Source organism: Microtus oregoni, unplaced genomic scaffold (assembly GCF_018167655.1).
Source record: "Microtus oregoni isolate MIOR12 unplaced genomic scaffold, Mior012 000022F_ref0000154, whole genome shotgun sequence".
Taxonomy (NCBI): Eukaryota; Metazoa; Chordata; class Mammalia; order Rodentia; family Cricetidae; genus Microtus; species Microtus oregoni.
Window position 1 is genome coordinate 34851865 of NW_024543081.1, and position 24836 is coordinate 34876700.

At 41.6% G+C, this 24836-nt stretch overlaps 1 protein-coding gene across 1 annotated transcript in view; it reads right to left on the reverse strand.

Moving 5' to 3' along the window:
- Positions 1 to 24836, reverse strand: part of Col14a1 (collagen type XIV alpha 1 chain) — a 181500-nt gene that overhangs the window by 140639 nt on the left and 16025 nt on the right. Inside the window, exons 2-5 of the mRNA XM_041672101.1 lie at positions 20808 to 20932; positions 14092 to 14208; positions 11394 to 11537; positions 7089 to 7178 (exon numbers count right to left, since the gene is read on the reverse strand). Coding sequence (XP_041528035.1) covers positions 7089 to 7178; positions 11394 to 11537; positions 14092 to 14208; positions 20808 to 20895 — 439 coding nt within the window. The 5' untranslated portion in view covers positions 20896 to 20932. The remainder of the gene's footprint in view (positions 1 to 7088; positions 7179 to 11393; positions 11538 to 14091; positions 14209 to 20807; positions 20933 to 24836) is intronic.

Below are 24836 nucleotides of genomic sequence, written 5' to 3' on the forward strand. Positions count from 1 at the left end.
CCTTTTCAGTTCATCCTAAGTCAGTCTTTGTGAGTCGGTCCTGATGGGGCCAGTCAGATTCTTGCATTTCCCTGCTCATGGCGCTAGATTCAGAAGCGATCATATAGATCATTACAACTGCTCTCCAGGAAGCTTCTGAAGTAACCAGGGCTAAAGATGCGGTTCAGTAACAGAGTGCTTGTCTAGTGTGCTGAGTCCCTGGGTCTGATCTTCAGTGATAAAATGAATTAATTAATTAGTTAATTAATGACGCATTATGCAGGCCTTCTCCCATATCACACTGGAATGCCTTGTTACCTTATAACTCTTTTGATGAGCACCCCCAGGCCCTTTGTTGTTGTCTGGGGAAGCTTGCTTGTGAATAAAGCCATCCCAGAAAAAAAAAAAAAAAAAAAAAAAAAAAGTCAGCAAGCAAGAGAGAGCAACTAATCAACTAATACTTGACTGAGACCCTAGGTATGACAATGACTGAAATACAGGCCTGCAATGCACGGTGACACTTTAGTCTATAGCTGGCCATATACGCAACAATGGCCCCATATCTACAATGGTGCCGAAATGCTCCGGCCCCCTAGTGAGAGCACAGCCATTGGAATGTGAGTGCGATGCATTGACCATCTGTTTATGACAATGCTGGCCATGTGCCCAATCTTACAAAATACAGCACATACATTAAGTACTGATCATGCTATTTGAAAATGACGAGGTTAGTGGTTTGTGTTTATCAGTAACTAACAGGGTATTCCTCCTGGTCACATACGTTGACCATAAACCAGTTTGCAGTGTCTTGCTAGCCCTGCCTTCTGGGTCTCTTGCTAACTGTACCCATCAATTGCATCAGGAACCAGGGTGAGTAACAGACCTACGCCTCCAATATTTGTACAAGTAGCAGTGGGGAAACAGCCCAAGGGGTCAAGCATTGCCACCCAAGCAAGAGAACCTGAGTTGGAATCCCTAGAGCCCAGGTAAAGCCACCATGGTAGACAGCATGCATCCGTTATCCCAGTTCTCGTATACCAAGATAAGAGACAGAGACAGAATAACCCACGGATGCTCACTGGCCACCTAACCTGGAATGCACAGACATGAACAAGAAATCCTGTCCCAAACAAGGTGAAAAGGGGCACACGGGCTGTCCTCTAACCTCCACAGGAGAGCTGTGGAGATTATGTTCACACATATATGTGCATGCACACACACACACACACACACACACACATACATCACACACATACCATACAAATATATACCCATCCAAAGATATTTAAGACCTGGGTGAGTATACTTTAGGATGTTCCAAAAGCAATGAAAATGCCCACTGACGAATTTCTGAGGCTGTTTGCTGCTTCTGTGTGTGATGGTCTAGTCCATATTTAAACCCCAATACCACACTTCTGACAACGCCAAACTTTTCCCCTCGTTTATAGGTATGGAGCCAGGAGTTAGCCAGAATTTGCCTAGAAACACACCTATATCCCTGTGTTTTAACTGATCTTATGACCCCTATCTAACTGAAGTTTAAATCCCAAATTGACCCACTGTTTCCAAGATGAATCCACAATCTTGAATTTGGCGTGTGTAAGTCCTAGAAAACTAGTGGGGGAGGTGATAATTTTTTAAATCAGCCACTTAGCTATGAGTTAAGAACCATGAAGGTGTCAAAGTGATGTTAAGAAGTGGAAATATGGCAGGATGTTAGTGGTACATGCCTTAAATCCTAGCACTCGGAAGACTTCCAGGCCAGCCTGGTCTACAAAGCAAGTTCCAAGACAGCCAGGACCACATGGAAACCTTGTCTCGGGAAAAAAAAAAAAAAGAAATGAAGAAGGAGGAGGAGGAAGACAAAGAAGAAAATATGCTCTGAGCACCATCATAAGACCTAGCTACATGCAAACATAATTAATATACACAATTCAGAGCTGACTCCTCATTGGGGGAAACTATTTGATACCTGTCTCGAGCTGCACCGAACTACACAGGCTTCATGAGTGTAGACATCTACCAACCACGTTCATCATTTAATCCCGGTAGGTAACTCAGTGCTTCCCCCACTAGGGGATGACTATCAAATCCCATCTGTGTGGTCACTGTCAAATCAATATAAAAGACAGGACTCTTAGTCAAGTATAAAACACTTATAAACCCAGCACTGGAGAGTAAGAAGTAGGAAGGTCAGAAGTTCAAGAACAGCCTCAGCAAGTTTGAGACTAGCCTCCAGTGTATAAGGCTTTGTCAAAGATATATAGATACATAGATCGATAGGTAGATAGATGATAGATAGATAGATAGATAGATAGATAGATAGATAGACAGACCTATAAGTATACTTCCTAGTATTTGGAGGGTCATGTTTATTGTATAATTGTGTTTGTTTGTTTTTAAAACCAGATACTCCACATGTAGTCAGGGTTGCCCTGGAGCTCACTATGTAGACCCCATGGCCTCAAACTCATCCTTCCTGTGTGTTGGGATTACAGACTTGCACTACTATGCTCAGTTTCAAGCATTCTAATATTAATAATAACATAATAGTACTCACTGTGTTCTAAGTATTTAGCTGACTTACACTAATTCACTCAACCTTCACAACTAACACAGAAGTTCTCATGTTTCCAGTTCTAAAAAAAGGACAAATGTGGACATAGAAGAAATGGAATCTTTTGCAGATTCATAAATGAGATTACATCCTAAGAGATTCTGACTGAGAATTGTAGAACAGATCAAATGTCCACAGAAAAGAAACCAACTTAGTGAGGGATTCAGTCCCAACACATCTGAAAGTTTTAAACACTCTAAGGCAAGAATCAACAGCCATATTCGGAAGAGGTCAAGATAGGGAATACTTGAGTCTTTACCGGCCATGTGATCTCTTCTTGGAACACTTCAGTGCTGACATTATGGGAGACCAGCCATAGACAATAGTCAGGAATGAGGAAAACTGTGCCCCGATAAAACATTATTTAAAAACTAGTAGACGACTGGGCTGGCCCACCAAGTATTGTGGAAAGAAGAACAAACCCATCTCATGCTATTCAGGCTTTTTCCTTAGAAAATCAGAGCTCTATTGTATGGAGGAAAATTAATAAAAAATAGAGAAGAAAAGAAAATGAGAATTCTAGCCTCTAGTCTCCAGTTCTCTCGTGAGAGCAGAGAACATAAGGAGAAAAAGGAGGGCTTTTCCTAAGCCTTACTGTCTAAAGCAGCAGTGTGGGAAAGCACCTGATCTCACGTGATTCCAGAAGCTAAGCAGATCCTGTTCTTCAGTACAAGGGTAGGAGAACAGAGGCTAGATGGGCTTAACTGAAAAAAAAAAATGAACAGAAAAGAAAGAAACCTTAAGTTTCTTTTCCTATCTGGCCCATAATCTTTTCCAATCTGGTTCTGCTTTCTTATGCAAAATGCCAAAAATAACTAGAGAAAGCTGTTTGGACAGCCACGGGGAAAGAACCATTCATGTCAACGAGCCAGCGCTGTGCTCAAAGGCAAATACCACTGCTGTTTGCAAGCTGGCTTTGGAGCATTAAGGAGATGTGTGCAGTGTATTAAAATTAAGTGACTACTTCATAGCACAGAAGTTTCAGCTAAACATCCGAGCTCCTTGCATTTAATCTAAAATTTTGAAATATATGAGAGAGAACTGCTTCTGAGCTGCTCTCAGCATAAATGCTTACGCGGGAAGAGTATAGATTGATGGGAAAATAAAGAATGACATAGTTCAATGTGAGTCATGGGACTATCTCATCCTGAGAGGAGCGTATGCCAAGTAATGAGAGGAACCATGAATGGTTAGTGGCCCCTGTTCCCATTTCTTCCCCTAGGAACCCTAAAGCTGGCCTGCATTGTTAATAACCTACTTTCTTTCCTTCTTCCTGAGCCCCACTTTTATTTTTCTCACCCCAGAGCTCACGCTGACCGGGAGCTCATTATGTAACCCGAGGTGGTCTCAGACTTTCGGCTCCTTCTGCCTCCACCTCCCTGAAGCACTGGGACCTCGAGGGTTTCTGGCCTCCATTCCACACCGAGCCGGAGACCATAAGACAATTCTCTCCCACAGTCTGTGCCTTCCTAGAGTTCTCATAGGCCTGTACACACCTTACTTGAGAATAATCCCACCTGTCTTCCTCCAAGTCTCCCAAGAGTTCTGGCCCCTACATGGGTCCTGATTGCTACCATACACCTGCCTGACTGTGGGTTCAGGAAAGTCACTCATGAATGTATCTCCAAGAGATATAAGCACTGTGAACTGTACAATCCTCAAATGCTTCGCATATTTCTCAGAACATGTGCCCAGATCACCCTCAGTCTTTCATTATTGTCTTCTTTGTCTTTCATTCATGTTGCTCAGTCCTGGGTTTTGAAAAGACAAGAGGAAGGTGCTTAAGGCAGAGAATAGAAAAAGTAGGACTAGGGCTGGAGAGATGGCTCAGAGGTTAAGAGCATTGCCTGCTCTTCCAAAGGTCCTGAGTTCAATTCCCAGCAACCACATGGTGGCTCACAACCATCTGTAATGGGGTCTGGTGCCCTCTTCTGGACTGCAGACATACACACAGATAGAATATTGTATACATAATAAATAAATAATTTTTTTTTAAAAAAAAGAAAAAGTAGGACTATTTAATAATGTGCAGCTAAAGTTAAATAAATTCTGAAGCTAAATGAATGCACAGATGTTTATCTCAAATACTCTCTAAGCATAAGCAGGCAAAGAATGCTAATCTAAATCTTACCTGGGAACTTAAAAAAAAAACACCACATTAAAATATTAATGGGTGTACTTTAACAAAAAGAAACAGAAACATGCAAGTCAAAAACTTATAGATTGGGAGTACAGAATGTCACTTAGTAGTAAAATATATGCCAGGCATGGTCAAGGTCCTGGGTAGGTTCAATTCCCACTGTCCCCACCCCACCGCAAAAAAAAAAAAAAAATGAGCTAGGTGGTGGTGGCGCACGCCTTTAATCCCAGCACTTGGGAGGCAGAGACAGGCAGATCTCTGTGAGTTAGAGAACAGCCTGGTCTACAAGAGCTAGTTCTAGGACAGGCTCAAAAAAAAAAAAAAAAAAAAAAAACCTTTGGTTCCTTCAGCCAACTAATGTTGGAAGGAAGGATACTTTGTCAACGCCCTTTATTTAACTTTCTCATTTCATATTGAAGCACGCTAATATTTTGCATTCTCAAGTTAACCTATGTTAAAATGAATGACAAAACACAGTGAATAGTGAATACAAGCACTAACACAGCTTTCCTCATCCCACGCATGCTCTCTCTCCCTGAGCTACATCCCAACCCCGCTCCTTCGTGTTACAGCTTTTTATTTTGAGACAGTGTCTCACTACATTGCCCAGGTTTGCCTTTTACTCATGACACAACCAGGGCAAGTCTTGAGTTTGCAATCCTCCTGCCTCAGCTTCCAAAGGATCTGGAATTACCGATCTGTGAAATCAGGCCTGGTTCCCAGATCTTTTTGAATCTCATTTCTATCCCATACGCTACAAGCAAATATCAAACTGTAATTAGCAGATTGTGTGTCTGTCTACTTTGCCTATTTTGTAATACGTACAGATGAGCAGCTCTAAAATGGTTTCTATGGTTGCACATATAAATAGAAAAATTTAGGATACTGAGATTCGTGTTTCTCACTTTGAGGTTCTAAACATTTAAAAAAGCAGGCTTAAATGAACTGTGTGAAATGGGCATGAGATAAAATACAAGATGTCACAAAATAAAGTAGGAGACATAATTGGTAGACAGAAAACAGTGTGATACCCTGAAAGCATTGGAAGGATTGTTGGCATGTGCTACAGCTATCAGTGACTTGTAGACTTTGTTCAGTTTCATATGCCTCTTAAATCTTAATACAATCATATCAAAGAAATACAAAAGAATGAACATTCCCCAGGTTGGTAGGAGAGTAAAACACATATAAAGAGAACAGAAACCATAAAGGAAAAAGAACATGAAAACTGTGGATATATATATATATATATATATATATATATGTTATATAGCATAATATAAATATATACATATATAATGTAACATATATAAACAAAAGAAATAAATTATACATCCAAAATTATCAGTAATCTCAGCAAATTTAAGCAGCACAGTTATAATAAACATAATGATTGTGAAATAGAATATTCAAATGCCATGCAATCTCTCCATAAGATTCCCCAGGATAAACCTGGGAACACAAGTATAGTGACAGTTAAAAACAATGGCTTGTTTTGTGACTACACCTAGTAATGAGAGTATGACGACATTTATTTTAGACACTGCAGCTTTGAGACAAATATTGAATGACTAGTAACAAAAGGGATCATTTGAAACAACAAAAGTGAATTTTCCCTAGAAAAGAAAACTCTCATTATATGTCACCAGCATTACAAGTATTTAAAATAGCCGGCTTCAAATAGAAGTGGACCAACATTAGTGAGGGAAATTAAAATACATTTTTCTCAAGGACATGTGGAGTGAATCTAACCGCTGGCCATATTTAAGTAATAAAATACCTCAACAAACTTAAAAATATCCCTGCATACCACATTCTCTGAGCATAGTGCAATAGAGTCAGACACTAATAACAGATGAATATGTTTAAGATCACCACCTGTTTGAAGTTAATAACTTATTTGAATTAAGTCATGAATTAAAGAAGACAACCTAATAGAAATTAGAAAATATTAATGCTATACATCAAAACATGGGATAGGGCGTCAGCAGAATTTGGTTAGTTTTAAAAATGCATAGCATGATGGGGGGGCACAAATGAGAACAGAGCTGAAGAGACAGTTTACCACGGACTCCTGCCCCCCGGAAGTATCCACAAGGGAAATCCCTAAAGTGAAGAAGCAGCAGACACAAGGAATATGTCAGGACAGCTTCCATGTGGATGCTTGTTTAGTCATAGACAGGTGAACGGAAGAACCCCCAACCAAATGCTGACAGCCATTGGGAAGGCAGAGAGAAAAAAGCCAGTGGCAAACTTTGTAACAGATTTCACAAAACAACTATGGATGTTTCATCTGCACAATTAAGTCAACCACGCTGATTATTAAATTAATTAAATACATAAATGTCCAACCTTCTGGTGAAGTTGGTTTACTTCCATTTCCTTTGTCCACAACCTTGACTCTGGGCTTTGTCGGATCTTTTCTTTTCTCTAAGTCTTTAACTGAAAGAAAAAAGAAATATAGGAACGTGTGGTATTAATGTTTTTTTTTAATGTGGTACATTTACACAATGGAGTATTACTCAGCTGTCAAAAACAATGAGACCATGAAATTTGCTGGCAAATGGATGGAACTAGAAAAGATCATCCTGAGTGAGGTGACCCAGACCCAGAACGACAAATGTACTCGCTCATAGGTGAATATTAGCCGTAAAGAAAGGATAACCATGCTACAACCCACAGACCCGGAGGAGCCAAATAACAAGGAGGGCTCAAAGGGTAACACATGGATCTACCAGGGAAGGGGAAATAGGGGAGATAGAATAGGCATCCCAGGTGGACTGGAGGAGGGGTGTGGATGGGGGTGGATGAATGGGGGGATCAGGTGGGGAAAAAGGCAGAGGGAGAGTATTCAGGGACTCAACTGGAACCTGGGGGCATCTTTGGAATAAGCTAGAAGCCTGGAGCAAAGGTAACTCCCAGGAATCTGTAAAAGTGAGCCTACCTAAGACTCCTAGTGATTGGGGGATGCAAAGCCTGAATCTTTTGTACTCAGGCAGGATTTCCACTCGAGGGATTGGGCCACCAACCTAGACACAACCCCTTAGATCTACAATTTTTCCTGACTATAAGGATGTACTTGGGGTAAAAGACGGGAAAGAAATCATGGGCGTGACCAACCAATGACTGGCAATGACTGGCCCAGACCCATACCATGAGAAGGAGCTCACCCTTGAGGACCAGGACCCAGAAGTGGGATACCCCAGAGCCCTAGGATAGAACCAAACACGACTGGAAAAAATTAAATAAAATGTCAAATGAAATAATTCCTAATGACATTCTGTTGTACCCATATATTGGTGCCTAGCCCAACAGTCATTAGAGAGGCTTCATCCAGCAACTGATGGAAACAGAAGCAGAGACCCATAGTCAAACATTTGACAGAGCTTGTGAAATACTGCAGAAGAGGGTGAGGAAGAATTGTAGGAGCCAGTGGGGTCATGGCCACCACAAGAAAACCCATAGAATCAACTAATCTAGGGTCATAAGGGCTCACAGAGACTGAACTGAAAACCAGACAGCCTGCAGGGCACTGGCCTAGGACCTATGCATTACTGTCACAATTGTGTAACTTGGTCTTCTTGTGAGACTCCAAACAGTGAGAGAAGGAGCTATCTCTAACTCTGATGCCTGCCTTCGGGACCCTTTCCTTCAACTAGATTGCCTCACCCAGCCTTAACAGAAGAGGGGACCTCATCTCACCGCGACTTGATATACCATGGCTGGCCCTTGATATCCATGGGAGGCCTGCCCTTTCCTGAAGAGAAACAGAAAAGGAGGAGTGAATGGGGGAGGGGGGATTTGAGGGGGAACTGGGAAGAGAGGAGGGAGGGAAAACTTTGGTTGAGAATGCAAAAACAAAAATAAATAAATAAATAAAATATCCAATGTGTTTAACTAAAACCCCTGCAAAACCAAAAGGTATGGTTAGACACTAGTACCACAGCACAAATTCCTTTCCAAATGTCGGGCCTGATATGTTCTTCAGCCTAGTCACACGGTATGAAAAGTCCTTAGGGCTTAGGCCAAGGGTGTACCATAGATAAATGTATCAATTTATCACTTTAACACTTCAAACAGCTGTACAACTGATATCTTCCTCCCAAGCTTAAAAAAAATGTTTCTCTAGCATTTTCTTCATAGCTATAACCCACTGGCCAGGTGTCCATGCTCCTGTAAGCAGCCTCTCACCCATGATAATGTGAGTAAGCCTAATGAAACCCACTGGGTTGTCAAATTAAGAAGAAAAATAAAATGTCAAAGCAGAAGGAGTCTGGTAGGGATGAGTAAGGGAATCAGTGGGAGTGGGGTGGGACATTAAAAGGTAATGAAATGCTGATATGATAAAAATTATGAACTCATTTTTTTATAATTAACCTTTACTGATAATGACAAAAAAATAGTCTTGATAGTTAGATGGTGAGCTTGTCACTTTAAGGAGGCAGTATCCAGGGGCTGAAAATGGCCCCCATTCCTATGGTACATTCCTGGCCACCTTCAACGTTAGTTTAATTCCCCACTGCTCTCTATGCTGGACACTCCGCAGCAACCTGCCTGCCATTCCATGGTTCTTTGCTCTTCCAAAGATTCCAAGACCACCACCAAACGTCAAATTTCTGCACGAAAAGCAATAACAACGACAAGATCTGTCATTTAGTTGTTTCATCTGCTTGAAGGAAGTGAGCAGATGTGTTGGCAGGGTCAGGTGCATGGGGGATATAATTTCGCCAACCATCCTTGTCATTCTCCCCAGGAGATGGTCCCACTGGTCCTCACTCTGTAACACCCCTCCCCTGCTTTTCCCCTGGCTTCTTTGCCTTTGCTGAAAGGGTCCCTCTTTCATCTGCTCAGGGCTTACCGCCTCAGTCCTAGTAATCCTGTCTTTAAAACCCTCCTTGTCTTCCTAACACCAAGAAATTTAATTTCAACCTAGGAACAATAATTCAAATTTTAAGATATTTTAATCTTACTGGGTGCATTAATAGAATTTTATACCAATCTTTAGATCCCATTCTCTGGATTCTTAATCAAGTGTACTGCCTCTTTAAAAAATCTATGTTCTCAGTTTTTGCAAAGACATAATTGCATTTTTTTTCCTATTTCACTACCCTATCTTTTATATTCTCGTCTTTGGATGCTTTTTCTCCTTTCATTCCTAAAACATGACCTTATACTAAAGTGGCCTTGCATCTCTGCCTATAATTTATTGTCCAACAACTTAAAATCTCATCTTTTCCAAGCTATTTCCAAATCTACATCTTTCACCCCACCCACACTTGGGCTATGACCCAGGCCACTTACATTTTCTGAAATAAAATGCATCTGTCGGTTTAATGTGAGGGAAAACTGCGTTAAGAAAGGCTAGTGGGTGTGCAGGAATCCGGGAAATAGCAAGAATAATTCCAAACATGGGGATCTGCAGCTCTGTTCCTAGAAGGGGAACACTACCGTGCCACTGTTTAGAGGGGCAGGCAGATTCGAGCAGAGGCCAATTTTCTCCTTGGAGCTCCAAGGAGAAAAGTTGGTGGCTTGGAAGCGCTCCAAACAGACCACAGCGCCAACTTATATTTGAATTTTGAAAATTAGGTCTCGGTGGAGGTTGAGCCACAAGGTCACATAGAAAGTGTAATGAATGTTGCTACCTTCAAGTAGGAAGAGAATCAGAAACAAATTGTCCTGTCAGGTGTAGTGCTACAGTCTCCTGCCTCCTAAACTGTTACAGAAGTATCTGAAATGATGTCATGAGATTATCTCCGCTGCATCCACCTTTCCCTCACTCCTTCTCTCTCCTCCATCTCCCTCTTATTCCTTCCCTCTGTTTTTTTTTCTTTTTTTGAGACAGGTTTTTGCTTTGTAGACTAGGCTACCCTGGAACTCACTATGTAGCCTAGGCTGTCCTGGAACTTATGAGTCTCCAGTTGTTTGTTTGTTTGTTTTTTCCAAAAGAAATGTGCTGCTTCTCTTTCTCCCATTTCCTGTTTCTCATCGGCCTTAAGAGACATCATTTCCGGTACTTCAGGAACAATTTAGGATGCTGGTGACTGGAGTACCAACAAGGGGTGGAGGGGTGGCGGGACTGACTTTAAACCGAAAACCTAAAAAGCTAGAAACCTTTTCGATGATGGGGGAAATCTCAAACAGTATAACATATCATCTGGACCTGAGGACAGGTAGACTCACTGAATGTCTTCATTCAGCAGTCCAAAAAGCAAACTATCTCAAAAGCCTCCCTCATGCATCCAGTATTTTAAGCCCAGAGCTTCTGGAGCTACTTAAAGACTGTCAGCTTTTGCCCGGCGATCATAGCATGTGATCAGACTGGAATCTCTGAATGTGGCTGACAATGAGGGCTGACTTAGAAGACAATGATAATGGCACTGGGTTTTGATTCTACTACATGTACTGGCTTTTTGGGAGCCTAGTCTATTTGGATGCTCACCTTCCTAGACCTGGATGGACGGGGGAGGACCTTGGACTTTCCACAGGGCAGGGCACCCTGACTTCTCTTAGGACTGGAGAAGGAGGGGAGGGGCAGAAGGGAGGGGAAGGGAAATGGAAGGAGGGGAGAGGTGGAAATTTTTAAGAAAGAGAGAGAGAGAGAGAGAGAGAGAGAGAGAGAGAGAAAGAAAGAAAGAAAGGGAGACTGTCAATACCCACTTCTGAACTGGCCTTGAGCCGGTTTGCTTTCTTTGTCTTTATTGTAGGCGATAAGCTGAACCGTGTAATTCTGCTCTGGCAGAAGGCCTTGGATAATCGCCTTTGTTGCAGCGTTCTGCAGATTCAGCTGGTTGGTTTTCCCCCCTGGAAGGAAACAGAAAGGTGAGTTCGTTTGAGGCCGCAAGTAATTACATGCTCTGAGAGCTTTTATTAACCACAATGTGAGACTGTTGAAAGGCAAAGACATTAATATTTTTAATTTCGGTTGTATGTATTTACCAGGCACAGTACGCTTTGATAGATATCAGACGGTAACACCACTTGAAACACACATACCTAATGCATGTGTGCACAGAGCAATATAGTTTTCATCCTTGTGTCCAGCATATCCTGTCTGCTTTAGATAACAAATGGTTGCCCACGCTAGATAAAACCCGGTCACAAAAGACGTTCATCATAGCACTCTGTCCCATTGACTATCTAAGGGAAAAGGTAGCACAGGATTGGAAAGTAGATTCTCAACACCAGATAGTCTTCAAAGGGAAGAAGAGTGAGTGCCCCTTGAAAGTGTGTGTGTGGGGAGGGGGGACACAGGAGCTGACTGAATGTAATTAGTCCATGCTGGCGTTGTTTTCCTCTGCTCCCCGGAGAGATACAAAGCATCCTTGAATCACCAATCATAATCATAAACTTAGTTATCTGAAATCTGGTCATCACTGCTTCAAGATGCAGAAGGAAGTACTCATTGACTGGCTTCTTAAAAGACAGCTTGCTTCCTTAAAAAAAAAAAAAACTGCAAAAATCCCCATCAAACTATACTGACAACTAAGGCTTTCTTGAAAATGCTTTTGGTTAAATCCTGAATTTCTAAGCAAAACTTCAAAAACACTTTTCTCCCCCCTAGAATTTCTGGCAGTAATTAACAACCCGAAATAAAGGGAAAGTTAATCCAAAATTCCTGTCCCTCTAACAGCCCTTGGAGAGGTATAAATTAATCAAATGTAGCATATATTATCATAAATTTTAATTAAATTCCAACCAAATCTATATCTAGATCAGAAATGTTTCTTGCTGTTATTCATGCGTCCTGCTGCCAAAGGACAAAACTGAGTTTTCTCTTATTAAAGCCCATTTCCTTAAGTGTTCAAGGTGTTAAGTTTTGTCTCATAAACCCTCATCATTTGGAACTTATCTGTTGGGGCTAGTGAAGTAGTTCAATGGTTGAAAGAACTGGCTGTTCTTCCAGAGAACCAGAGTTTGATTCCCAGCACCCACATAGCAGCTCACACCTGGTTGGAACTCCAGTCCAGGAGGAACCAGGGTCCCTTCTGGCATTCATGGGAACAATATGCATGTGCAGATGTATCTGTAGACAACTAACTGAGGGGGTGGGGAGGACTTTAAATATGGGCAGGAGCATTCTAGGAGCTGGGGATCCAGGTCAGAAGAAAAAGGAGAAAAAAGAGAAAGCAGCTAAGCGCAACAATGCCTCTCTCTCTCCCACTCTGCCACCAGGGCAGCTGGGAGTCAAGCTGTTTCTCTCGGCAGCCCATGCCAACTGCCATGATGGACAGAGTAACCAGGGACTCACCCTCTGAAACCAGAAGACAAAATAAACCTTTTCTCCCTTGAATCGCTTGTGTGGGACATTCTACCACAGCAGCAAGTAACAGATGCGTGGAGGTCATGAGGTTTCTGGAGAGTTCTCGTGTACTTGTATGTAAGGATGACAGCTGAGGGACTTCCTGAGGAGCACCCCTGCAGTGACGGTCCCTGAGCAATCACTCTATGGCAGTACTTCGGTACGTGTGCTGTTTAGTTCCTTTGGCCTTCACAATCAGGACTCCCCAAACTCCAATTTTATAGGAATCCTTTAGGGGATGTTTTTACAGTTCAGATTGAGTCAGAAGTTTGGGGCTAGGATCTCATATTTTGTATTTGAAATAAGCTTCTGGGAGATGCTGTGTGCATGCCCATGAAGCTCCAATGTTGTTTCATTCATCCTACAGAAAAAGAAACTGAGGCTCTCAGGGCTAAATAACCTGCCCAGACCTCCCTATTTCTAACAGAAGTATAATTAGAGCTCAAGAAAGCCAATGTGGATTCTCTGAGTCTCCGTGACACCCATTCAGTTCCCCTACATGCCCTGCCTTGACTGACTTTATCTTTATAATAGAACTATAAAACATGAAAATGAAAGCTTTACCCATAATTTAATCACAATTTTATAGCACACCTTTATGTAATGACCAATAAATCTATTCAGTTTGTGCTTCTCCGGTTGCAGTGTGTTTTCACAATGTCTAGTTGACCTTTATAATTTTGATGTGTAATTGCTGAGTATCATTCAAAAAAGTTCATTAGTTAAACCTATTCAAACAGGTGCAACAATTGCACACTCAGTTGTATTGTATCTTTACAGCATCCGTGGATCAAAAGTATTTAGTATATGCTGAAATATGGGTAGGAGGATTTTTGATGTTCTGGAAATTCTGACCTAAGGAGACTCAATCACAGCCGAGTCCAAGAGCCAGCCCTTATATTATTTCCTTGATGAGAGGAGAATTTGCCTAGTTCAAAAACTAAATTAAACCAAGTCTTTCACACACTCCTAAAGCAACATTCAGCACTACACATTTTTAACCATCCATGTATAAAAAGCACAACAAGCCCCAGATAACATAGTGTATTTTTTTACCTGAAGCGGGAGCCACCAGCAGTTTGTATCCACCAAATTTCCCTCTGGGAGCTTTCCATGAAATCTGTATGCTGTCCTGGGATATTACATTGTATCTTAACCTTGTGGGAGGAGCCACTGAAAAGGAAAAACAAAATGGCTTAGACGTGGAAACATTTAAGTTTAAATTGAAAACACAAAGCAGCATGACCAAAGGACACAAGAGTTCATCAGCCTCCAAAGGTGTTCTTTCTACGACCCCAGCAATGAATCACTCAGCGTGGGAAATAAGATAGCTGGGAGAGTGTGTGCTTTCTCCCAAGCGACACCCGTTTGTCAGACAGCACGGACCTGAGACATGGGGTTAGAACTGAATATCTCATCTCCTTTAGAAACCAAAGCCAATGCTCCAAACTGATTTCATTTTGTTTCAAGGATGTATTTCCATACTTGGAACATGAAAACTTCTTTGCCTTACTGGGACCATTGAAAGTATGACTTTACGTTTTCTGCTATGGGCATCAAACGGTTTTAATGATGCAATATTTGAAGAAACTATTTCAGGCATGTTATGGTAATAAAATATTCAATGGAAAACATTTGAGAGGGGCTGGAGATGTGGCTCAGTGGTTTAGAGCAGGTGCTGCCTTTGCAGGCGACCCAAGGTCAGTTCCCAGCACCTGTGTCAGGCGGCTCACAACCGCCTGTAACTCCAACCCTATGGGATCTGAAGGCATTGTCTGACTTTGACAGGAACTTGAACTTGTCTGTATACACACACACACACACACACACACACACACACACCTAGTTAATTTATTAATTTATTTTCATATAATAAATAAAACATTAGAGGTAGTGATCATAAGGAAATGGTTCAAATGCAAGATCCGTGTTTTGTAAGCTCTGATCTACTCTTCTGGAGAAGCTGATTTATGCAGATCAGGTAGGTTGCATACGATGATTCAGGCGACAATATTTGATCTTTAGTGGCCTCACAGAGGTGTTTAGATCTCTTTACTTTCCTGTAAATCATTAAAACTTCATAATAGTTTTCAGAACCATCTGTAAATGCCCCAGGGTTCCAAAAGAAGTCTTTTGGCATGGGGATATGTACTGTATAATATCCAAATAAAGTTTTTCATAGTAGAATGTCAGGACTCATCATCCGCCTTGTGCCCAGCCTTCTTTCCTTTCTTTGGGAACCAGGGATGGGGAAGAAGGCAAGCATGAGGCATAATAGGAGCTCAGACATAAGTTTGATTCCCAGTTCTGTCATTGATCAGTTAAGCAGCCTGAATTAGGTGATCAGTTCCTACAAAGCCAGTTTCCTTACTTTTAGAAAACGTGATACTTTCTACAAAGCCTGGACCATAACTTCAAACAGATTAATTGATTCATTATGATGGGCAATAAAAATGTCTTCCCCTTCCTTTTCCTTTAGCTAATGATGGAGTTTAAAAACTCGTTTAAATCCTCACAAACATTTGTCACCAATCTGACTTTAGAACAAAGGAACCAAGGAATAGCTGCTGAAAACCTTGTTCAAGTTCACACACTGGGGAAAGGACAGCCCCAGTGAAATCTATGCACTGCTTCATATATATATATACACACACACACAAACACACACACACACACACACATATTAACAAATCACCCTTTATCGAGCTTGAAGAACAAAAAATTTAATTCGCATCCTGGTTAGTTTTTTGTCAACTTGACACAAATGACAGTCACTTGGGAAAGGTGGACTCTCAATTGAGAATATGCCTCCATAAGACTGGCCTATGGGAAGGTCTATCAGGCATTTTTTTTTTTGATCAATGATTGATATGAAAGGGCCCAACTCACAGTGGGTGGTACCACCTTTGGGCTGGTGGTCCTGAGTTCTATAATAAAAAAACTGAGCAAGTCATGAGGAGCAAACCAGTAAGCAGCACACCTCCAAGACTTCTGCATCAGCTCCTCCCTCCAGGTTCCTGCCCTGGGTACTTGCCCTGGGTACCTGCCCTGCCTTCCCTCAGTGATAGGGGAATGACCTGAGAGATCCAAACTGAAATGTTGCTTTTGGCCGTGATGTTTATCACAGAAATAGAAACCCAAGCTGAGGCACCATCCTACAACTACCCAGGCACATGGAATCAGTGAGCCCTGAAGGACACATCTCAAGAATAGAACATCTTTACTTATCCTTAACCACCTATAAGTAGAGAGCACCATTTACAGTGCAACAAAAGCATTGGTTTCACAGTTTCAACTTGAGACAATGGAAAAAACTTTCCTGACTAATGGGAAAACACAATTTTACCACAAGAACGGCTCTCTTGGTGCCCAGCATTTTAACGTACAAAGAAAGTCTTTTTCTAAGTCTTCAACTCAGAAGCAAAAATCTATGTGTAGCTGCATTTTTATCACCTGCGGGAAACCTTACAAATATGAATTAAAAGTTTGAAATAGCATTTCTGAGTTCAGTCAAGTCAGTGGGTTTCATTTATCACTCAAAAGCTTTCGCATGACTGCACCGGTGAGAAAAGCTACCTGGGACCCAGGAAGGGAGAAAGGGCAGCAAGCAGCTGGGGGCTTTGATCTACGCCAATCCCTAGGCGGTTCCATGGACTCTGCTAGCATGTCAGGTGTGCTGACGTCTCAAGGAGAGCAAAGAAGCTAACAGCATTCGGGATTGCTAGGCTAGACAGTAGGCATCTGTAGATTTCCTGCCTAGGCCGCTATCCTTTGAATACTGTGTGAGTTCCTGGTCCTCAGCATCTCTTTAGACAACAGCTAACTTTCTAAGCTGCCAGCGGAAAGCAGTGGGGAGAGCATGGGCTGTGCTGTTTATGAGATGCAGACGGTCATCTAGAACCCAAAGTGACATGGCTTCCATTGACCTTCTCAAGGAAACAAAATGAGAGGCAAATGGCACAACGAAGTCCGGCAAACGTCAGCTCTTGAATTTAATTTACAAATAGATCACACGACACCCATCCCGTCGTGACAGAAGTCAGATCACATCGAGCGCCAACAGAAGCATAAATATTCTGACAATCACGAAAATAAGAAATCCTTGGATAGACATGAAGCACACAGTTTTGCCTTTGGGGAAAAATACAGTGCAAAGAATAAATACGAATTAAGAGACAGTTCTAGATTTCAAAGTCAGCTCCCTCCTCTCCCCACGCCCCGCCTTTGGAAGGCACTGGGACTTGAGCCAAAGCAAGGGCAAGTGGAATTGACAGAAACACTGAAAAGAGTCACAGGAAAATAATTGCTGTTATCTCACACAACAAGAATCTATGTGGGTCTTTTTTTTCCTTTACAAGCACAAAGGGCGTGCTTTCTGTTTCATATATGCTGTCCTTAACTTCCCGCAAATGCTTGAGTGAGCTTCATTGAAATGTTAATCTGTGTCAGCTCAAATACTAATCTTTTCAAATAGACAAACTCAAGTGTAAAGTTTTGTTTGGAACACACACACAGGGAGCCCAGAGGAAGTCAACAAGCTCTTCCATGGTGACATGAGATTAGGCTCAACAGAAAATACTTGTGTATACATGAATTTCACCCCAAAGGGGAATGAACAAGGCTATCCACTTATATCTTCTTCTTACTGAGACTTGTTACCAAAAGCTCAGAGGGCTTTGTCTTGCTGTGTTGCACTGTGCTTTGTTTGAACACAGTTTGGCAAACTTTCCATAGGAATCCATGGGAGGAAAGGCAATTTTATGTTATTCTATAATCTACCTGCTTATCCAATGAATAATTTTCTGCTGTTTCCTCTTTCCCTTCTCAGGACTCTTCCATCTATTTATCTATCTATCTATCTATCTATCTATCATCTTTCTGTATGTCTGTCTATCATCTATCTATCTGTCTGTCTGTATATTTTCAATTTTGTTCAAAGCTAGGTTCACAATGTCTTTATGACTTTTAAGGGTCATGTCAAAAGTGGCCAACTCGCGGGGCGGTGGTGGTGCACGCCTTAATCCCAGCACTTGGGAGGCAGAGGCAGGCGGATCTCTGTGAGTTCGAGACCAGCCTGGTCTACAAGAGCTAGTTCCAGGACAGGCTCCAAAACCACAGAGAAACCCTGTCTCGAAAAACCAAAAAAAAAAAAAAAGTGGCCAACTCATAGGAGCTCATAGAATATAAAATCAATACAGTAAAGCAATTTGCATGTCTTTTCCTTGCTCAAAACATGTAACTCAGTGGTCATGGTAGAAATAAGATAAACTTTCTGGAAGTTCTCATGGATTTTTCAGACACCAGAGTCCACGTGACATCTGAAGTTTTTTCTAGCTTGGCTGTCTTAGCACTCAGCCACAATCTTCCATCCTTCACTTCCAGATACTGTAGTTCCCGGACTCTTCTTACAGTTTCCTTGATTTCCTCCTCTTCCTCTTCTTTCTTCTTCATTGGATACTTTTGATCAGCCATTTTTCTCCCACTGAACTCTTGACTGAGAGTGTTCTGCAGGCTTCATCACCATCTTTCCGTGGAGCTACCCCTCTCTAGTAACACCACAAGGGTCTCAAAGGTCTCTAGTCCTAACCATAAAATACAATAGAACTCAAGTAAAAACTCTCCTGGTCTTAAAACTTTTCCTATAAACTCCATCAACTGCACACCTACCAGGCCCACCTGTATGTCTCCCCAAAACCTAAAACCCCACATATTTGTCTAAGGCTGAACTCAGTATCTTGAACTTAAAATTCCCCCTTTGTCTATTAATCTATTTAACATAAATGCCTTCTAAAATTCAAACCTTCTCTTGTAACCAAACATACAGAAGCAGTAGCAACACAAGGAACAGAGCCAAGTGTCCCATCCACTCAGTTCTCAGCCAAGGAGTTTCCGCGTCACCTCGTGCTTTCCCTCTCTTCTGCCCGCCTGCTCACTTTCTCAGCAAACCATCTCTTCTTACCCATCTCTTCTACCACTGGTTCCTATATCCACACTTTTCCCTCCTCATCTGCTTCAGACATTAATGCCCAGTTTAGGAACAACTGGATATTTTAGCAGCCAGACGATCTTAATTATGCCTATGCCTGAAATTCATATGAGTCACAAGCACAGGTAGTGTTGTTACCAATATTATCTGTACAAAATAAAATTGTTTGAAAATTAGCAGCAGTTAAATGTCCGTTTGGTTTTGGCCTTTGCTTTTCGTCACAGTCCCGTGGGACGTGCACTGTGATTATCCGCTAGTACTTCCATCTGGTGGCCAGGAAACTTCTTGACGGGGAAAAAAACTCTCTTACTCAGCAGAGCTCGTGAATCGCAGGCACACAAAATGTGCCCCTTAACCGTTCATCTGAAGCAGAATCTGGCTGACAAGGTGGATCTGGCGGTCCATCCTTGAAGAGAGTGCATAGAGATGTCTACTCCAATCCACAAATGAAGGCTCTAAATAAACCAAGATCGGGATTGCATGGCTCAACATTTTTGCGACTTGCTTCATTCCTACGGACCTGGGTCTTGCATCGTGGAGTTCAGGGAGTAAATTGCCTCCAAAAACCTTCTTTTGCCAGTGTACATAGGACAAGCAGAATCTGTCTCCCTAGCTGCTCACTATGTGTTCAATGAAGTAGATGAAAATACAGCCGTCGGTCCCGGGTGCATGACAGCTATGTGAACTTGCCGAGGGTCGAGTTCCATTCCTTTTCAAACAGGTGTGCCTTGCTTTGAAGAAGCAGGGTGTGGTGGTTCATGCATTTGATTTTCGCAGCCAATTCCAGATATGAGACATTCCTAAAACTACCTCATTGCATTCATGCGTTTTGCTCTAGTGATGGATATTTCAGAGGTGGCAGTTAAGCTTCTGCAGAAGTGTGTGTTTGTCTAGTTAAAGAGGCATTCAAACTGTGTGTGATGTGCACTGGCTTCATGAATAGCACAATTCTGTGTAAAAGGTCAGACAGTAGTATCTTCTGTCACCCTAATGTAAAAGCAGCCATATGCAATATGTCAACAAGTGTGCATATAATACAAGTTTATCCAAACAGACAGTGGGCCAGATTGAGCCCATGGATGGCAGTTTGTCAACTACTGACTTAGAAGAAAGGGGCTTTGCAACAGTACATATCTTGCTAATATAAAGAGTAGATTTCACAAACTCTTTTTTCCAAAAGGCCAAAATAAAGTCACATATTAGTGGAAACCTCTACTAGACCCTTAACAATCTTAAACTATACTCAGTTTTAAGGAAAGAACTAAAAAAAGGAATCAAATTTAAAGTGATATAAATATACTATAGGTCCCAGGTATGACAACATACAGCTTTAAGCCCAGAACTCAGGAGACAGAGGGGGCTGAGTCTCTGTAAATTATATGCCAGCATGGTATACAGAGAGAGTTCCAGGCAAGCCAAGGCTACACAGGAGTCTAGGTCTCCAAAAAATAAAATATATTATAGACTATATGGGAAATACATATAATATATAATCTATTGCCGTTTATTAACCTAGCTGATCTGGCAACATGCAGATTTGATTTTCACAGATTCAACTCTGATGGCTTTTCAGCACCCTCTCTTTAATCAACTTCTCCATAATGGCTATGCCCAGTTTCCGGTGACATGGTAACCCTGTAAGTGGTGTGTTCCATTGCTACATTGTAACTAGTTGGTAAAAAAGAATAAAAGCTGACGGATGTCCTGCCTGGGAAGACAGGTGAACAAACAAAAAGATGGTGAGGATGGAGAACCCAAGAGACTGGCTCCTGGGTCTTTCAATTACCTTGACTCCGGACGATGGTGCAGAAATAACCAACCGCCAAAAAAACCAGAAGCAGCCAGTACCGCATCTCACGCTGAAAAATCTTCATCGTATTTTCTGCCTTTTACATGAGGTGCAGCAGCTGCCTGGAAACAGAGAGAGGATAGAAAATAAGTCTGTGTTGTCACCCAGAAGAGGCAAGAGGACCACTGTGGCTTAGAACCGTCAGGAAGTAATTAATTCCCTACAATGCTGAGTATCTCATTCTCAAATACAAACTGACAGAAGATTGCTCTTTTCCTCTGGAAAATTCTATATTGTAGGTGATAGGAAGAGCTGGGTGTGGTGGTATATACCTTTAATTCCAGGACTCAAGAGGCAAAGGCAGGCATATCTCTACAGGCTCAAGGACTGCCTGTCTATATAGTGAGTTTCAGAACAGGCAGGGCTACATAATGAGACCCTGCCTCAGAAAAGAAGAAGGAGGAGGAGGAGGAGGATAAAGAGGAGGAGGAGGAGGAGGATGAAGAGGAGGAGGAGGGGGGGAGGGAGCAGCCAATGATCACAGAGTTCTACCCATAACCAAGAAGCTATCTGTAATCAATACCTACTGACAAAGAAAAATCAATTTTCTCTGATGGAGTTTCAGGGCAGGTCCCGTGCCTGCCCAGGAGTGGTTGGCCAACACAAGAAAGACCTCAAACTGTTAATTTTGTAGACTTTCTTGCTTCATATTGCTTCGGGTACTTTTCTCTTATCAGTCTTTTGCTTGTTTATTTTGATTTGTTTTTATGGAGGTGTGTGTGTTTGTGTGTGTATGTGTGTTGGCTTTTGTAGAGAAAGAGGAAAAGAACATACATTTTGGTAGAGAAAGAGGTGGGGAGTATGTAGGATGAATTGGGAGAGGGAAAAAAACATGATTAAAATATATTTTATGAACAAAAAGCGTTTTTTTCACTAAAGCCAAACTTAAAGAAAAAGAAAGAGAGGTGGGGCATTAGAATGGGGTGAGCTGTGTGGCTGTACTGCGGGTCTCTTCAGTAAGTATTATGTGAATTGGCTCGTCTGCCTGAAACAGGGTCTTTTCCAATGGCGTGTCCCTCCTGTACCTCTCACACTAAGAGCAAACCTCGCCTGTGGCCTTCCATCACCTACAGAGCACAAATGAGTTCTACCTTTCTACCGGTGATCAAAGAGAGCTTGCTAATATGAGATCACGGCTCCATTTTCCCTTCGTGGGTTGAATATTCTCCAGCCCTTTGATCTTTTCTCGCAGCTTTTCATTTTCTAATATATACGAATCTGAAACTCTTCCAGATCTCCTTTTTTTTTTAATGTTAGTGAAAGACAAGGTACAAAAATAGAGTGAGAAGGAAGAATGTAGAAAAGGGAAGAAGGCAGAGGAAAAGGGGGGCAGAAAGATGGAGAGAAGACATGAAGGGAGGGGAGAAAGGAACTCTACTTGGTATTATGTAGAAGACCAGTATATTGACCACAATTCTATTTTTGAATTATTACACTGGGGAAATACTTAGAGATTAAGGCAACATTCATGTAGCCCTTGGCAAGGTGCCTGTGCGCCTATAAATAACGCCCCCCACCTGTGTTCTTGTAAGTAGTCATAATTAAACTAATTGGTTAATTATTCACAAGACATGATTGCAAAAGGGGACTAATTGGGTAGAAGGAGATCAGTTGGTGTGGGGAAGGAATTAGGGTGTGTAATGGGATATAAATGTGATTGAAATGGGTATGGTTATGAAAACATCATAATAAAAATCTCTTTATATACAATTTAAATGTGCTTTTAAAAACTGTAAAAAGATGTCTCAAAAGCCTTCTTCTACTAGGGCATCTTCAATCATCTATCCATTCACTTACTCCCTCCTCCATTTATTATATAAAATTGTGCCTCAGGAGAGCAAAGGCAACTTAACAATGCAAGGAGAATAAGATAAATATAAATACAGGCAGTGGTGGTGCATGCCTTTAATCCCAGCACTTGGGAGGCAGTGGCAGGTGGATCTCTGTGAGTTCGAGGCCAGCCCGGTCAACAGGACAGGCTCCAAAGCCACATAGAGAAACCTTATCTTGAAACCACCACTCTCTCCAAAAAAGATACATATAAATACAGTGTATAAGATAAACTTTCCAGGTTTAAACCACACAGGCACAAAACACAGGGCTCTCGTTCCACTTCAATTTCAGATAAATAGTAAGTAATTTGTGGTGTGAGTATGCTCTGTGAAATATTTTTGACATACTGAGGGACACCCTGAAGGTGTAAGCAGGGAAAGGAACCATAGAGAGTTTTAGAAAACCTAGTTTAGATTCACTTTCTCAATCTTGATCAAGCTTCAGGGAGTCTGATGCCAGGCAGTGTATTGCTAGTATATTTAAACACAATATAATTTGGAAAAAAAGCGTTCTGATGTAATACAATGCCCGGTGAACAAGGAAACGCAGTTACATCAAAACTCAACTCAGTACATGTCATTTCTGATTTGGTGATAATATATCCTGACCAAAGGCGGCTTAGGAAGAAAGGGTTTATACAGTTTACAGTTCCGGGTTACAGTCCATCACTGGGATGGAGGTCTAGTCAGGAATCCAAACAGTTACATCACACCATTTCCTCACCCAAGAGCCTGCCTGCCTGCTGGCTTTCATCCAACTTTACCTGACCTGTTGTAGCACAATGAATAAAAACTCACAGACACTGGGGTTCAACCTCAAGGTCAAAACAAAACAGCCAGCCACTGGCTCTTACCTGCTACCTCAGCCTGAAATGGCGATACTGCCTCTAGGAATTCTCAGAATGAGACTGTGTCTGAGAGCTGTCTCCTCTCATCTTATATTCCTCTCTTGTGCTGGGATTAAAGGTGTGTGTCACCACTGCCTGGTCTGTAAGGCTGACCAGGGCAGCTGTTTTACTCTCTGATCTTCAGGCAACATTTATTTATTAAAATACAAATGAAATATCACTCTCCCCTGTCTAGTTCAGGCCCTCGGCCTAGAGAGCACCAGTGCCCACAACAGGCTAATCTTTCAATAATATTCATTCACAATCTCAAGACATTTCCCAGCAGATGGTCCTGACGTAGCTAATTCCTCCACTGAAGCTCTCTTCTCAGCTCTTTAGGGTGTAGACACAGACTTCCCCTGCCCCAGCCAAGAAGCTATCTGCAACTGATACCATTGGCGAAGGAAAATCTGTTTTCTCCAATGGAGTCTCCCTGGGTATATGGATCACACTTTTAGGGCAGGCCCTCAAGTCCAAGAGTAATACGCGAACGCAAAACAAACTCATTGATATTTTTCTGGACTTCTTGTCTCATTTTGCTGGGGGCATATTTTTTTTATCTTATTGGTCTTTTGTTTGCATTTCCATCTTGAGGAAGGGAGTGTACATGTATTTCTTTTGTTTTGTTTGTTTTAAAAGAGAGAAAAGAAGAACATAGACTTTGGCAGGAAGGGAAATGGAGATGGTCTGGGAGGAACTGGGGTAGGAGAAAAACATCAAAAGATATTAAATGAAAATAAGTTTTCAGTAAAAAGTCAGTAAATAAAAATCAGGATTTTAAGTGCAAAAAAATAAAAATAGGCATCACAGATACCAAAAATAATGTTTTTACTGTAAGAAAACATAAGACTATAAACTTTTGCTCTTCTTTCTTTAGTGATGTATAAACATTTACTGGTGATAATAAAAGTCCTTCTTTAATACATTTGTGACAGAATCACAATTTATTTGTCAATATTTGAAAATTTTAGGTTATTTCCAGAGTTCTCTAACATATATAAACACTGCGCTCAACATCCTTTCCGAGATTGGTGTGCTTCAGCTGGACACAGAATATGGAACTGCTTGTTAAGACAAGATATAAGTGTTATTTTGTCTTTTGAGACAGGGTCCCAATAGGCTGGTTTTGAATTAATTATCTTCAGTCCAGGTTGGCTTTGAACTAATAATCTTCCTGCTTCAGGCTCCAAAAGGGTGGGACTGAAGGCATATGCCACCACCCCGCCCTAAGATAAGGGATTTTAAAG